Below are 14,085 nucleotides of genomic sequence, written 5' to 3' on the forward strand. Positions count from 1 at the left end.
TTGTAGTCAGCATAATGAAAACTTTGACTCTATTTAGAATAAAATTAATCATTTTAGGAAAAATACTTTAATCATCCAGTTGACAAAGACTGGCGACACCTCTATTTATCCAATGTGATTCATCGACTAATGTCGGAAGAACAATGAACATGACAAAGTTAGAAGAATGTCCTGTAGTTGCTAAAACACCACGTCGCGCACTCGTCTTATAAATGGGACAATAATAAACCGATGAAAACTGGAGTTTGGATTTTAATGCCGGTTTCAACCAAATTATAGGCAAAGGATCGAACATAATTTTTGGTTTTGATTCATCGAGTGAAGCCGTTTCTCTGTTCCATCTTGAACCTTCCAGGAAGAGACCCTAAAAAACAAAAAGAACAATGTCGGAAAAGAAGGATAAAGAAAAGAAGTTTACGACGAGACGAAATATATTATACCCTTATGTAAACTCCAAGAAGCGGTAAACCGTTAACCGTTGTTTCGAATTTGGTAACCTCAAAGTCAAAGTCTATTAGATCAATAGGTATTTTATATTTGCGAGCATAATTCTGTAAAACACCAGTAAGAAAGGACTGGGTAAAAAAAAAGCCGGAGATCCAAAATACAACTGGTGCGTCGTTATCGATCCAATCTTGTAAAAATTCTATTCTTGCTAATAGATCATTTATGTAACTTCCTAATGGTTTCAAGGAAGGATACGATTTTCTATCCCATGCAGAAGGTACTTTACCGATACTCATACTGATAAATACCTCCTCCAGTTCGGATGACATCAGTACTTGACCTTTTATGGCTTTCTGTACATTCGCCAACGTACTCCTTATTACGTTTGTTAACTGATTAAATTTAATAAGTTCCTGACGTAGAACAGTGTTCATACTGTTCATATAGAGCACAGGATATTTTTCCGTAACGTATACCATATTGAATTCAGGTGGCATTTTCGATAATATATCGGCGGCAAGACTATATACCATTTCATTCAAATCTCGTTCAACGCCTACTCCACTAATTTGTGGTTGTGTCAAGAGAGCATCCGAAAGTAGTTGCATCGATTCTTGATTATCTTTCGAAATATCTGCATTATCGTGCAGGCCATATACTTCAGGCGCCTGATTAATAGGTAAATTTCGTATGTATTCGATACACCCTTCGTAATCGGTGTCTTCAGGTAAATGATAAATTCCACTTGGAGAGAAGGAATATCTACGATAAAATAAGTTCGTAACAGCAAATGATCGATATTAAATTAAGAAAATAATATTCGATACACAGAAACATATTTACTGCTTGTTCGTAATGATTTCTAAATTATAGAAATTTTTTAATAACGAATTAAGTAAACGTCTATCCTTATCATCGGTTACTCGTCCTCCGTAATTGCACTCTCCTGTTAGATATAGAAGCGCTTCTAATGGTATATCTTCGTAATCGTTTAGAAACAGCTGAAAAAGATCGAAATTAAAATTTTACGTTTACGTAATTACGTAAACGTTTAGAGAATATTTCACCTGCAGTTGTAAAATGCTAATACGTAAATCAGACTCGTTAAACTCGTAAGGAATATTCCATCCTAGGGGTCCAAAGTTTCGTCTTTCTTGAACTACAGCATGAAAGAAACATAAGGAAAACAAAAGACTTCTCCATTCAAAAATTTTTGAACAACTATGAAAGAATTTCATGTCAGAGATAGGATCGTTCAAGTAACTGCGCAGTAAGTTATTCTTCAAGCCCTTTGGAGGTTCGTTTGTCATTTTAACACCGTTCTGTAAGATAGAAACGGGAAATCCATCGGACGGATAACTGGTAAGCCAGAGTCGAAATTTAAGATGCGTGTTTTCTGGTACAATAATTTCGTCGCAAATTCTATCCAATTCCTTCATCCAGGAAATAGCAAGATGACAATTTTGTAAAATGACCCATTTACCGTTTTTGATACTTTGTTCGATCATATTGGTTGCTATTGGACCTTGACCCTGACCCAATGAAATGGTCATGAGGTCTTGTTTCGACAAGCCATTATCTTCCGCGAATTTAATTAGACCTGCCATTGGATCGGAACCCGGAGAAAGTATAAATATCAGAGGAGTGATATTACTAGAATCATTGTAAGATCCTTGTAGATCAAACGGCGGGGGCTCAACGAACGATTGATCCATATTATCTATTATAAATATTTGGACAGCTGCCACGATTTTGTCAGGTCTGATACATCGAATAATAACAAGTTTTCCAAGATCCCGTCCTTCCAAATGTTCAAATGGTGTTGGTAAAGTTAGTTTTTGCGGATTGGAGTAGTCGTAGCACTCTTTCCACACTGAAGTATTTTGTTCTAATGATATCTTTAGTTTTTCCATACCAGATAAAGTGGAAGCTTGCACCACTTCAGACCAGCATTTATCAGAAAGCCAAGATGGTGCTGGATTTGGATAAGGATTGTCCAGCGCAACTCCGCCCGTTAGCAGAAACCCCCATAAATCCTCGTTTAGCTTTTCTTCGGCACGCATGAGACCAACGCACAGGATCAGCGAAAACATCAGTTTATGTTTTTCAAAGAGAGAACGACATATGTTTCTGTAGATACTCGCGGTGAAGTAAGAATTGAGATATTTTATTCGTATATTTAAACTACTTGATTGTTCACTGTTGATTATCGACATGACATAAAGATGAATAAACCATGACAACGAATATTGATACATGGGATCGACGTTACCTAATTCGGAAATACAAAAGAAAAGAACCGAGCCATGCTTAGACACCGGTTTATAACCATCACGAGCCTGATCGATCTCGATTGCCGTTTTAGCCGCTATATTTTGTTTAGTTTCGATATCCTCCGACAAAATTTTTGAAGTGGACAGTATTTTTATAGCCGTTTCGTCCTCTAATATATTTCCTTCCGACATCGATAAGACCTCCAATATTTTATCTTCTATCTCTTTTAATATGCGTCGATTATTTGCACCTTCGACGATTAATTGATTTTTTTTTTCTTCGAGAGCCGGTAATTCCTGTGCGACGACTATTCCTAAAAGCTGATCCTGTAGACCTTGAGGTGTAATCATAAAATTTAACAGAGTCACTTTTACGACTACTTCTGGTAGGTAATGAGGATTCCTAAGACGGGTCGTAATATAGAAGCGAAAATTCAAGTTATACTCGAGTATATTCTCGCCAAATTTTATGTACAATACACCTCTTTGCTTATATACGTTCTTAAGCAATACTGGCTCCAATATCGCATCTATCTCCTCGAGAATATTTTCCAGCAAGACCGGTGTACCAAATTGCAGCGCAGTTTCTATAACTCTCACGTAGTTAGGATCGGTGAGTTTTACAACAGTCAATTTGTTTTCTTTCTCCATGTTCTTCACCCATTTATTCGCTTGGTTTTGTGGATCTATCATAAGTGGCCATCGATCGGCATTGTTTACAATTATACCATTTTCAATAGAAAAATTGTCCGCAGGTAAACCATAAATCGTCCATGATCTGATCTTCACTGGTTCACCAAGGAAGTCTATCAAGCTGAAATACTTTCCACATGGAATATTTGCTTTTGTGCACGAAGTATGCCATTGGGCTATAAGATCATTTCTATATTCTACAGTAAAGGCACCTAAGTAAGCGACAACACCGGAAGACAACAATACATCTCCAATAACGCTTTCGAGGCTGTTACCAAGAGTAACCGCTGTTTCGCTCCATCTAGTTTTTTCTCCACTTAGACCACCCAATAATTTTTCAGCTCTATCTAACTTCTGAGTACAATAATCAATCTGATCCTCAAGCTTCTTTTTCTCTCTCATACATTCTGCAAATTCGTCATTCAGAGATTGCAATTTTTGTGTAACTTCCTGCAAAAGAGCCCTCTTCGCATTTAACATTTCCATTTGAGCAGCTAGTTCGGCTTCGGCTTCGGCCAACATTGCTCTTTTTGGCGCAACGACTTTGATAACGCGGTCGTAAACTTCCATAGCACGCACCCATTTACAAAGACCTTCGCAAGCAGTAGATACCTTTTTAATCGCTTCAGGTTGAAAACTTCTGTCGTTTATAAATTTGTCACGAATTATTTTCATGTATGCGGGTGGAATATTATCCTTATCAAAATTTTTTAAACTGTCGAGGAATCTCATATCACTGAGCACTCTAATAGAGGCCGGCCAATAATCCTCAATGGTTTTACCGGTTTTTACATCCTGTACTCTGTCAGGCTTTACACCTTTTAATACACAAACAGCCTCCATAACTAATTTGACACCTGCTGGTGGACTCTTCATGGATTTTACGATAGTAATATCTGCTGGTTTCAAGGTATTCAATGCTGAAAGAGCTGCCTCTAATGCAGGCGTAGCTTCGGCTAGATCACTCTCGCAGTCATCTTTAATAGCTTGAGCGGTTGCAGCAGCTTCGTTAGCCAATGCTTCATCCGCAGCCACTATCTCTTTTCTAGCTTCTACATTGATAGTATCTTGTTCAATTCTTATCATCAGTTTATCACTCAACTGTGACTGTGCTACTAATTTTGGTTGTAATGTTCTCAATTCCTCTTGCATGACAGCGACTTGATCTGCCGCGAAATCCAACTTTTCTAATCCAGTAATGTATCGACTTTGTTGCTTCGTAATTTGATTGATTTTCTCTCTGTAAAGTCTGTAGAGAGACGCGATAAGTTGTAGAAAACTTGTGGGAGTTACGTAATATCTTCTATGATGATTCTTATAATAATCCTCGCTCGCCACGAAGACACTTGTGTGAAATTCTTTACAAATAAGAACACATTTTTCTCGTAATTCTGAGCCGATATCCAAATTTTGTAATGATGTTCTGGCTACTTTTTCCAGAGCATCCTCTGGCCATAAAGTGTACCAATCTATGGTACAACAATTTATGAGAGAAGGGAACATCCTAGTTCGATTTCTAAAGGCGTCGCCAATCGGTGACATGGTGAGAACTATGTGAAGATTTTTCTTTATTCTTTCGATGAAAAGATTGTAAAGCATCATTGGCGTCGTTTCAATTCTTCTACCACCCGTTTCTCTCGCTACACTCATCATTTTTTCTAAAATCTCGGCCATCTCTTCGGTACCATATAAATTCGGTACATCGCCAGTATTAAGAAGTATATTTATGTCTTCGACGAAGGCTTCATCTTTTATTTGATTGTCTCCAAAGAGAAAGACCGTACGCTTACCATCGCATCCGATACGTAATAAAAGTTGCTTTAAATCTTCTCGCCATTCGGTATTTCCGTAAGTTCTAGACATTTCTACTTGATACAATATATATTCACACATACTAGTCGCTAATTTCGTACACGAATTTCGGCCTGAACCACCAATTCCAACAAGTAACGCATGACCATTGTCTTGCAACAGCACGCGAGAGATACGAGAAATATGTTCGATGGCAAATCTAAAAAGAATGAGCGACATTGGTGTCCTCGATGTCATATTGTATTCCTTTAAATAATAATCCATTTTCTCCTGTAAATCCTCCAAGTTCGTTACTTCGTCATAAATCTTAAGATCAGCATCGGGTTCCATATAATTTCCAAAGAACAAGTCATGGATGTGAGTGCTCTTTATGATCTTTTCATCCTCTTTTAAGAAATTAGCAAGAACTTTCTCTAACGGTTGACGTAAGTGTTCATAGCATGTATGCTTTACCATAGCGAAGAGCATTTCACGATCATCGTCATCGACGAGTCTGTCATGAAAAACTCTATATACTTCGTGTATCCATAATCTGATGAGTTTATCGGGATCTTTCATTTTATCCGCTGGTACCAATAATATACCTCCGACCACGCGACTGAAATCACGCAAATTAAACATATAATGACTTTTAGATGGTGTAGGTAAGAATCTTTCAATAGCTGTGAGAAATATGTCCATGGTAGCGTTAACGATCATCTTTCCCAATCGAGAAACTTCCGGTACGAAGCCTTTTGCGAAATGCCATTCGAAAATCGAAGTAAAAATCTTACTCAATGTAGCTTCTTCGAAGAATTCTATACCGATTATATGCATGTGACGAGTTAGTCGATGAGTTACAACGTTGGAACCACCTCCTGGTGGTAGCATAGCTGCGATTATTAAAATATCTACTAGATACAACATGCTCATTTCTTTCACATCGAACCAATAACCATGATCTATAAACTGACGCAAGAGTTCGATAGGTGGTTGTGCTCCGTATATTTCCTTCAGTGGCATACTCAAATCGTCCACAAAAAGCACACACTTCTTACCCATCGCTGGCCCATAAACCCCTTTTCTTCTTCGATCTAGCTTGGAGATCACGATCTCCTGAGTTTGCGAAGCGCTGGTACGTGCACTAAAGTTTATAATATTTTCGATGTAGTGCTCTCGTGGTAATTCCTCTAAATAATTGAGAACTATCGCTGATTTGCCGGTACCGGTTGGTCCCACAAATAGTATCGGAATATTCTTGTATAAAAAATTCTTGATAAAAAAAAGTTGCATACAAACTTGAGTTGTTTGAATAATGAGACTGCTTGCTTTAGCGTGTGCCGGTAAAGGTGCCTACGAATTGGATATAATTTTTATATATTTTCCTCGTAAATATACAAGATGAAAAACAGATATTTTCATACTTGTGCTATAGTATCCATCCACGATATCCAACATCCATTGTTTCTCTTATCGTACACCCAGTCATAAATAGTATCTCTATCAGGAAATAGTTGTTGTTTCGTCAGCTTGAATGCTTTTGGCCGTGGATATTTCTCTATATTACCGAGCAACAATTTCCGAAAATAGATGTCAAATATTTTCCTGCTATCGCCAGTTAATGTTGGACCAATACCCCAAATTATACAGAATAAAAGCACACATTGCAGCCAAACCGTACTAACTTGAATCTCTTCTTCTAACATTGTAGTCAAAAGTCTTGTAAACGACTAAGAACCGTAATGTTTTAATTACATATTTTATATCACTTTAACTATCATTAATTTAATTGTATATAATTACCAAAAACATATGAAGTTCCGACGTATCGATGAATGTTACGCAATTGTATTTAATAAATGTTAAGACTGGTTCAATTAACCATTCGATGATTTCCACTATAAGCTCGAATTGCTCTACGAGTAATTTCTCTTGGAGATATTTTTTGTAAGATTCGAAAAAGGATATCCAGCCAAGCTGAGAAGGTTCCATATAAATCATTCCACATCTGCTAACAGTGGCTGGCGATGCATGTTCTAAATCGGCTGGCTCGAATATCATGTTCATTTTTTTGGACATTTGAATAATTTCACCGGACATTAAACATAGCTTTTTGTTGTCATCAAGAACGGTATTCATACTTTCGATCCATACCGCATCCACTGGTCCATCAAAGACAATCCATTTTCGTTCAACGGACATAGATTGTGCAAACTCACGAAAAGTATTTGCCAATATGCCGTCGCTCCATTCATGAGATATTGGATCAAAACTGCCATACAATTGTTCGAGTGAAATAGCTTTTGGATTGATAATCCTATAAACTGTTCTAAATTCTCTCATAATGGCTCTTCTTATTCCAGCGAGATTACCCAATGATTCTGCTAATGTTTGATATGCTTGAGTTTTTCCTCCTAATGCACTGCCAACGATCATCAATCCATGACGTACTAATATCATTTCATAAATTTGTATGATTTTTTCCACGTACCAAGAAGTAGCTTGAAGATTTCTCTTCTCTAGATTAATTTGAAGAAGATCTATAAGTTCTCCACGATCAGCCTCAGGCAAGGTAACTCCTGGAAATAGATCGCTATATATTCCCTTGAACAAAGGTACATCTTGAGCTAAGAACTTTGGAAGATTCACATCCACGATCGCTCGCAGGACAATGACAGACTCGTCTCGTGCTGGATGTTTCAGTTTCAGATTGCCGGCAGCAATGAGAACAGTTTTTACTGCTCGCATACCGTAATCGTAATGATTTTGTGAGCTTAATTGTTCCGAACACAATTTATATGTATGAACTATTTTCTCGGCAAGATTCTTAGCATTTGTGAAACCATAAGAATAAAGAGTAATTTCTCCTATCATAACGTAATCTGGTACCATCATAGCAACAGTTCGAAAGAGCACCTTCAAATTGTCCGGAAGTTCTTGACGTCCAGCGTAACCAGGATTCATCGTAATCATAATGTAACAAGTAGGATTTAACTTTATTTCGGTATCTTCGAATATGAATTTTTCCACTTTCATACTTATCGCCATTTGTATAGACAGGATCTGTTGAGCAATGACGGAAAGAACCTCGAGTTCTATGCGATTAAATTCATCGAAACATGCCCAAGCACCGGATTGTGCTATGCCCTTAAAAAATTTCCCCATTGCTTTGTAATCGAGACCATCGGAACAATTGAAGACTACGCATTGCTTGGCCACCGCTTTCGCCAAATCTTTTGCGCTTTCAGTTTTTCCTGTACCCGCTGGACCTTCGGGTGATCCACCTAAGTTTAATTTCAATGCACCCATAAGCGTTCTGTAACAGCGATCTGTCAAAGGTGTTATTACTAAACGTGGTGTATTTCCAAGATATTCGAAAGCATATTGAATTTCAGTCGTGATCATCGCAACTGTAATGCTGTTGTTGATCCAATAATAACGCAATTGTGAAATCCAGTTAAAATCCATTACATCTCTGACATTTTCTTCAACGAGTAAGCTCACCACGTCTCTTGCATGTACATCGATCACGATCAGAACATTTAGGGTTACACGAGCACCTGGATCCAGCTTGCCTCGAACAAGAGCCACAGTTCTTTCTATTTGATAGCCACATTTTTTCAAATAAATTCCCGTTGATTCATCTTCAAATGATTCACATACTTCGTTGGTCCAATGAATCTGATTGCAGCAAATAATTATTTGACCAGGCCAAGACAGTATCCATTCTTCGCGCACAGTTTCGAAATATGAAATTATACTCTGCTCTGCAATATCACGAAGAGATGCCATCATAAGTTCCTCTACTTGGCACAACCATCTTTCAACCATGCCTTTTGCATCGGCAGGATAAATCTTTCCACTAAACGGTACGTATTCATCCTCACTTGATAACATTCCAATTATATCTTCTTCTTTAGTGAAACGTAACTTGTTTATACCTTCGAAACACTTTTTCAAATGTGGCTGTACTCTTTTTGGATCCTTCGTCTCTGAAAGAATCTCTAATAATTCATCATTGGACAAGAAGAAAAATCTTGGGAAGAACAAACGTTTCTTTTCTAGGTACTCGTTTAGACCTTTTTGTATCTCTTCCAATAAAGTATTGCAAAGCTTAAATTCTTGTAACATATTTGGCTTAGCGGTAGCATCGATAACCCTTGTATTCTTTGTCACATATTCCATAATATTACGCCAAATCTTGTCAATTCTCCTAAAATTCTTAGCCTCTGTAGGCATTTGACGCATAATATCTTCGCTACTAAATATTGGTTCAAGATACATCCAAGTAGCTTGGCATATCAGCCACTGATCGATAATGTCCTGCATCATGATTAATTTGTCTTCCCAAGCTTGCATATCTCTTTCAAAAGCCTTCACAAAAACTGAACCTCTCATTGTCTGAGCTGTCAATATATGGTCGTCTAATAGCACTTGGATATCATCTATTGCCGTCAGTATGTTTACACCAGTATCCCGATACAATGTTAACTCGAAGTAAATTTCGAACCATTCATTTTTCATCTTTTGCAAGTTTTTCAATAATGCATGTTCTTTAGTAGCAGTAGATGAAATTTCTTCAAGTTTTTCGATGTGAATAGGTAGACCGCATTCAATCATATCGAAAAGACAACTAGTATCCGTGATTTCTATAGATATTTTAACGATTTCACTGATTTGTTCCCAATGTCGAGCTTCTAAGCCAGGAGTACAAATCGTTTGAAGAACTGGAATAAATTGCTGGAATTTTTCGACTTTAGCACGTACCATTTCAGCGACGCGCCTTGCTCCAGGAATATCACTGAGCACGCGAGACAATTTATAAAGAGTTCTCCAAGTTTCGTCAACCTCATCGCGAATCTCATCGGCATCAAGCCCAACAAATGGCCCATAAAACCATTTTTCGTAATTTTTATGGAAGTTCAGTGCAATATGCCATAATTTATCAAAAACTTCAATAATAGATGACATCGCAGGTATAGTCATATATGGACTTAATTCTATTTCCAGGAGAGTCTCCTCTTCATTGATATCTTCTGCTTCTTTTCTTATATCAGCCATATCCTTCGATAATTGCTCGATCTCCTCAGTTGCCCGTTCCATTTCTTCCATAGTTAATACAGGCGGATCCTTTTTTTTAAACCGCTCTATCGCTATTTGCATAGCATTTATCTTTTTCTCGAAATTATCTCGTCTCGTTCTCAAAGCACTTTCAAGAAATTCTTTTCTCATGTTCAATCTAATCGTTGCCAAATCCATTACATTTTCCATTTCTTTGGGCCACGTAATCGTACGCGAATTCAATTGAATGTCTTCATCCGTCAGTGGTTGATAATCAAAAAGAAATAAAGTCAATTCCACGGAACGTGCCAATCGGGTCCTCAAATTGAACATCGTGGTATCTCGGCTTTCACAAAGATAATTATAAAGATCCACTACTTCCTGCGTCGTTTCTGGCATCTTTGAAATATTCTCCGCTATTTCATCAAAGATAGAACACAATTCACGATTGTTCAGCCTTAATTCATCCGCAAAAAAATCACAAATTTTTGTACGAAGTTCATGAAGTATTTGTCGCATGGTATTATTTACAATAGTGCAATCAATTTCAATCATATTCAGCGGTATCTAAATCGAAAAATATAACTGTTTAAAAAATATCTTTAAGATACTATTTTATTATTAATATACCTTGTACCGAAACATAGATATTTCTTTGCTTAAATTATCGTAGGACACAATCTTTTGTTCGAATTCTCTCAAAAATGGGAATGGTTGAATATTAAAGAAATCATCTAAATTCTTCTTTGCTCTACCATCTATGATGTATAATAAATCTTCATAACACTTAAGATATTCCTGTGGGCCAGCAATGTGTGCACCGACCGTATCTAATGTATCGGTAATTAACATCAATACCTGCATATATGAATGTAAATATACATATTGCACTTACATGCATATTCTATTATTTTCATGGAATTAACATCACCTCGTCTTCAAATCGTGATATTGAGAATAGAAAACCTTTTTTATCCAACTCAGGAAATAAAATCACCTCGATTTTGGGTAAAACCATAGCAACATTAAGAATTTTATTGAAACATCTAGAAATGATGGTATGTATATCCAAAATACTCGGTTTACAATACACACTCTTTGTACCAACTTCTACTTCTACATTCACTGTTATGAAAGGAGATCTAAAATGTAAGTTATATCGCGTTACATATTCGTTAAATTAAAAATTGAAGAACAAATTATTGTACTTACTTAATAAACATCAAATCTTCATAATCTCCTTCATAATAATTTCCAGTTCTATACTGTATAAAAAAATTTCTCAAATGTCGTATAGTTTTTAATATCATAATTCTTAACTGTCTTGACAACAGAGAATTGACAGCTCGAAAATATTTTTCAATTACACTCGTTGATCCATGTAGTTCCTTTTCAAAAAGTCCCGACCATGCGTACTTTTTCTCAAGAAAAATATCAGCTACATCAGCTAACCATTCTTTTGTTAATATATTGATAGCATTGTTGCACAATTCATTTATTTTTGACTCAATTTCCGTGGCTGCCACTGGGAACATTCCCAAGTCCTGGATTTGTAAAATCATGGTGTTATGATATCTGAGAAAAATAATTATATACTTATAATCATAATAATTATGTAATAATATTTGCATGTTTTACTTAAAAAACTAACTTGAAGAACCATAAGTCACGAATATCTCTTAATATCTCATTCATTATAAAAAGATTGTGTTCCATAAAATGATTAGCTAGAATTTTATATTGATGCCATGGTACTGGAGCACGGATAATTAGAACAGGATACTCCATAGGCATCGTCTCTATAAGCAAACGTTTTCTTTCATCGGCATCCAAAAGAATGTAATCAACTATGGAATAACGAAGACTCTTTTTATAATCATCAATTATTTCTCCTTCTAATTTTTTAATTATTCTATTAAAACTGAAAAATAAATTTGTTAAAATTTTTGTTAAACGAAAAAATTTTTGTAAAAAATTTGTTAAATGAAGAATGAATTGCATTCATTGTTAATTACAAAATTAATTAGAAATGCAAATAGGACTGTGATAGACAATAGGGACTTACTCCTCACGTTTGCGTAATCTACCAACGATACATTTTTTTGCATTCTCAATATTATCATAATTATATGGTTCTAAATGATGATCGGCAATACATTCGTTCCTTAAGTACAAAAGCCTTTGAATATCTTCATCTCGTATCTTTCGATTTTGCTCTTCTGCAACTTGAATCATCAATTCTTCTAATTGATCTTCGATTGACCTTGGTATCTCTACTTCTTTACTTCGTAAAATCTGGAATATCTCTCATTACTTCGTGCAATCATAAATGTTATTAGTATAAAGTATATTAAATAGCATAATTTCATAAACAATTTCTTAATATCATACATACTTCCTTCTCAAAAATGTCTTTCTTCAATTTATCTTTTCTTTGTTCTTTTAATAATTCTTTATTCTCAATATTTTGATTAGCCTCTTTCTCAGCTTTTCTACGTAACCATGTACCATCTGCCAAATCTTTCAAATTAATAATATTTTCTGGAAGAATATTTTGTTCTTGTTTGAAATTCTGTGTTATTTTTTGTTGTCTTCTTTCTTTATACAATTCAACATATTCGCGTGGTGGCATCCTTAACTTGTTTTCCACTCCAAACGGTAAACACTCTAATGGCTTTTTTTTTTTTGTTAAAGTATTTACACGATATTGTGCTGAAGTTGGAGTATATATACTTCCTATTCCTTCACTTGGCTTCGTATAAGTAGACCAATATTTGTATGGCACTGCCTTTGTCCATGATTGATCTTCTAATAGTTTTGGATATTTAACATATTCTAATGCCTTGGTTATTTCTGTTGCCGAATTTACACAATCTTCTACTACTGGCATCCATGGTATAGTTGGAATTGTATTGTTACAAATAGGTCTTTTATCCGTCATTTTTTATCTTTTGATTAAAAAAGAATAATAATAAGTATTTTTAGGCTATCATAAAGTTACAGAAAAGTGACTTACGTTAACCATCGATCGAACGCTAGTTATGACAATTTCTTTAGGAAACGAAAGATATAGTTTTATAAAAAAATATTACAAATCTATATTAATAAATAATTAAATATTTGTGTCAAATTTGTAATTATTACACCTTATAATATGATGATCCTTGAACTTCGGTGTAATCGAACACTCGTACTTACGATGTAACCATAGTGACAATACTATGGTATCATGATAAATAAAGATGCACATATATGTAGTATATTTGTAATAATATGAAAAATTAAAAAATAAGTTGTTTTGCAATAATTATTTATATATCAATAAATATATTTACTATTTATTTATGATAAAATATTATATTTAATTTCAATAATATTTTATATTACAATTTTTTTTCTTATTTGGATTATTTATAAAAAAAGAATTAAATATCTGTATATAATCGGAACATATATATGTATATTACACAATCATTACTACTTAAAAATAATATAAATATGTGTAATACTTTTAAAAATATAGTCATAGTTTCATTATTTGGTTATTTGGCACATAATAAAAATAATACTTTCTAGATATATCTATAAATTATCGTTAATTAAACCTTAATGAATATTATCGCTTTGTACATACTGTGCCGTTCAATCGAGGGTTTAATTTATTTTTATTTAATTTGGTTACCTTTCATATATTATATCAATATATTACTATATATTATGGTAAAGTTACGATGTCGCATAAAAGGTGACATATGATCGATAAGGATTAACTATATTAAAGATATTGAAAAATAAAAAAATGATATTTTTCCTATACTTA

At 35.0% G+C, this 14,085-nt stretch overlaps 1 protein-coding gene across 4 annotated transcripts; it reads right to left on the reverse strand.

The window, feature by feature from the left end:
* Positions 1-67: 67 nt before the first annotated feature.
* LOC127069122 (dynein axonemal heavy chain 3) lies at positions 68-14,036 on the reverse strand. 4 transcript variants are annotated; one of them, XM_051005845.1, is made up of 13 exons: positions 13,948-14,036; positions 12,661-13,213; positions 12,331-12,560; positions 11,917-12,186; positions 11,478-11,840; positions 11,197-11,407; positions 10,896-11,123; positions 7,008-10,832; positions 6,629-6,934; positions 1,515-6,557; positions 1,291-1,448; positions 441-1,209; positions 68-364 (listed from the first exon to the last, which is right to left on the reverse strand). In XM_051005845.1, the coding sequence occupies exons 2-13, from the start codon at positions 13,204-13,206 to the stop codon at positions 68-70; spliced, it is 12,246 nt and encodes a 4,081-aa protein (XP_050861802.1). In that variant the 5' UTR covers positions 13,207-13,213; positions 13,948-14,036. The 4 variants fall into 4 exon arrangements, with proteins under 4 accessions (XP_050861802.1, XP_050861800.1, XP_050861803.1 ...); XM_051005843.1 differs by lacking the exon at positions 13,948-14,036 and adding an exon at positions 13,282-13,416; XM_051005846.1 differs by lacking the exon at positions 13,948-14,036 and having other exon boundaries at positions 12,331-12,578; positions 12,661-12,786.
* Between the last annotated feature and the right edge of the window lie 49 nt (positions 14,037-14,085).

Source organism: Vespula vulgaris, chromosome 1 (genome assembly GCF_905475345.1).
Source record: "Vespula vulgaris chromosome 1, iyVesVulg1.1, whole genome shotgun sequence".
In the NCBI taxonomy this organism is placed as follows: domain Eukaryota; kingdom Metazoa; phylum Arthropoda; class Insecta; order Hymenoptera; family Vespidae; genus Vespula; species Vespula vulgaris.

Coding starts and splice junctions, on each gene's coding strand:
- LOC127069122 (XM_051005845.1), bottom strand. CDS start 13,206: ATGACGGATAAAAGACCTATTTGTAACAATACAATTCCAACTATACCA. Junction 12,187..12,330: donor AGATTACGCAAACGTGAGGA/GTAAGTCCCTAT, acceptor TTTATTTTTCAG/TTTTAATAGAATAATTAAAA. Junction 6,935..7,007: donor CGGAACTTCATATGTTTTTG/GTAATTATATAC, acceptor TACGGTTCTTAG/TCGTTTACAAGACTTTTGAC.